This window comes from Myotis davidii, unplaced genomic scaffold, assembly GCF_000327345.1.
Source record: "Myotis davidii unplaced genomic scaffold, ASM32734v1 scaffold1728, whole genome shotgun sequence".
NCBI classification, from domain to species: Eukaryota; Metazoa; Chordata; class Mammalia; order Chiroptera; family Vespertilionidae; genus Myotis; species Myotis davidii.
The window spans coordinates 1,488-4,144 of NW_006298683.1; the positions used below are offsets into that span (position 1 = coordinate 1,488).

The window sequence follows — 2,657 nt, forward strand, 5'->3', positions numbered from 1 at the left end:
ACGATGAAAACAGTGTCTGTCCCAATATTAGTTGCACTTCACAGTGTTACAACAAATGAAACCAGCCTATGAAATTTCACACATCATGGCTCAGGGCTCCTGTGCAGTATGTAAGACATACTATGAACAGAGAATATAATTCATATTGTTCACAGAAGCACAACAAAGGACTCTTCTTCCGGGTGATCATTGACCTCACCAATAATACAGGCACCAGGCTACGAAATTAGAACCAAAAAGTCATGCAGATTTTTGTTAAAGGACTTCGTTAGCAAAGAAAATAAACCAAGATTGGACAAAGAGTGATTATTTGCCATTATTATGTGTCTTCCAAAGCGCAGAAAGTTTGGGACCCAACCATATCTGTTCACCTCTGCGTGTGACAGATCACAACTATCCTTTCAAATCATCACAGGCAGTGACTATAACCCACAAAATTAAAGGTACAAAAGCAAAAAACACCCTTTACTAAAAAAATCATAAACCGGAACAGAGGACAGCAAGCAGTTTGTAAGTTGGTGAATTAGAACCTAAAACCACAAGTCAGAGGATAATGTGAGAACAATGATAGAAGCACAAAAACAGATTCCTCTTCTGGGGGAACACTGACTTCACCAACGTTAGAGGCACCAGGCTGCAATTTAGAACCACAAAGTTATGAAGACTTTCTTTCAACGCCTTGGTCAGTGGTATAAAATAAGCCATTATTGACAAAGAGTGATTTTTCTGACATTATTATAACTTTCCAAAGCACAGAAAGTTTGTGGGACCCCACCATATCTATGCATCGCGCCATGATGACAGATCACAACTTTTGTATCAAATCATCCAGAGAGTGAGATTAAAAAAATAATAAATAAAGCCTCGAAAGAAAAAACATCTTTACCAAAGATCATAAATCAGAACAGAGGACAGTAAGCAATTTGCAGGTTGGTGAATTAGAAAGTAAAACAATTCATAAAAACTTAATGTGAGACCCACAATGTCCCTGAAAGTGGTAGCACTCCTAAGCTGAGGATGGGTGCTCTAGACAAACCCTGGGTCAGATGCATTCCCTAGTCAGAAAGGAAGGAAGATCCTGTCAAGAGCTTGAAGTAATCATAATTTTCTCAAGCACAAGTGGGAAGAGAGAATACATTTCACCTGAGCACACAGGGGTTGTGACTGATGCTCACTCTTCAAGTGAGCCAGGTGGTTGAAGTGAAATTTCATCAGCCACAGATGCTTGCTGTGACATCAGTTGGGCAGTAAGTAGGTCTGGGCATGTTAGCAAGTACAATGGAGCTCCTTCAAGCCTCACTTGTACTTGAAACTTATGAGGAATATATCAGAGTGAATGTTCCATTAAATGGGGTGTATATTCAGGAAAACATGTCCCAAAAATTCGCCTTCAGTGTTGTTATACTAAGTGAGAAAAAGAAAACATTCCCTGCACATTTAATACTTTACTTCAGTGTGAACATTCAGGTGTTTAATATGGCTAGATTTGCGGCTAAAAGACTTCCCACATTCAGTACACTCATATGGCTTTTCTCCAGTGTGAACTCTGAGGTGTCCAGTGAGGGAAGACCTTACACGAAACGACATCCCACATTCTCTACACTTATAGGGCTTTTCTCCAGTGTGAACTCTCTGGTGTTGTTTGAGGGTAGAATTATCACTGAAAGACTTTCCACAATCACAGCACTCATACGGCTTTTCGCCACTGTGAACTCTCAGGTGCTTAATAAGGCTGGAGTTTTGGCTAAAAGACTTCCCACATTCAGCACACTCATATGGCTTCTCTCCAGTGTGAACTCTTTGGTGTTCTTTGAGGTAAGATTTATCACTGAAGGACTTTCCACAACCACAGCACTCATATGGCTTTTTGCCACTGTGAACTCTGAAGTGTCTATTAAGTATGTATTTTTTGGTAAAAGATTTCCCACATTCAGTACACTCATATGGCTTCTCTCCAGTGTGAACTCGGAGGTGTTTAGTAAGGTGAGCCCTTAGAGGAAAGGACAGCCCACATTCTCTACACTCATACAGCTTTTCTCCAGTGTGAAATCTCTTAGGTTGAATAAGGTTAAAAATTCGTCTAAAAATTTTCCTACATTTGTTACATTCATAAAGCAGTTCTCCAGAACACACACCCTGACACTGAACAACTTTCAGGTTGTGGCTGGAAGCATTTTCACATTCACCCCACTGGTGATGACTTTTTCCACTGTGAAATTCCTGGGAAATCTCACTGCCACAGTGTAACTCTTCAGTGTTGAGAGTGGCCTGGTGCTTGGGAATCTCTGAGTTGTATTGCAAGACTTCCCCAACCTCCCTGCTGGCTGAAGGCACCGAAGATAAGTAGAAGCTGGACCTGCTCACAAAGGAAGCTCTATCCATAGCTTCTTTCCAGGGCTCGTCTCCACACTCATTCCTCTGTTGCTCGTGAGTGTTTGCACTGAAACAGAAGTCTCCAACATGTGCATTACTACAGAAGGCTTTCTGCTCAAAATATGCTGCATGTGAACCAGTCGGGTGCAAAATAACTTTTAACAGAGAGAAACACTGCTTACACAGAGGGGTCTTCTGGGTGCTTGGAACTGTCTTAGACGCCCTGACGTGCAACTCTCCTTGTATAGATACAGAACAGGCCTCATCACCATCGATTTTATGCC

The 2,657-nt window shown here is 41.4% G+C and overlaps 1 protein-coding gene across 1 annotated transcript; it reads right to left on the bottom strand.

The window, feature by feature from the left end:
* Positions 1–865: 865 nt before the first annotated feature.
* LOC107184769 (zinc finger protein OZF-like) lies at positions 866–2,652 on the bottom strand (the record flags this gene model as incomplete). Its single annotated transcript, XM_015570932.1, has 1 exon — positions 866–2,652. A coding segment is annotated over one exon (1,215 nt), but the record flags the coding sequence as incomplete, so codon positions are not given.
* Positions 2,653–2,657: the final 5 nt, after the last annotated feature.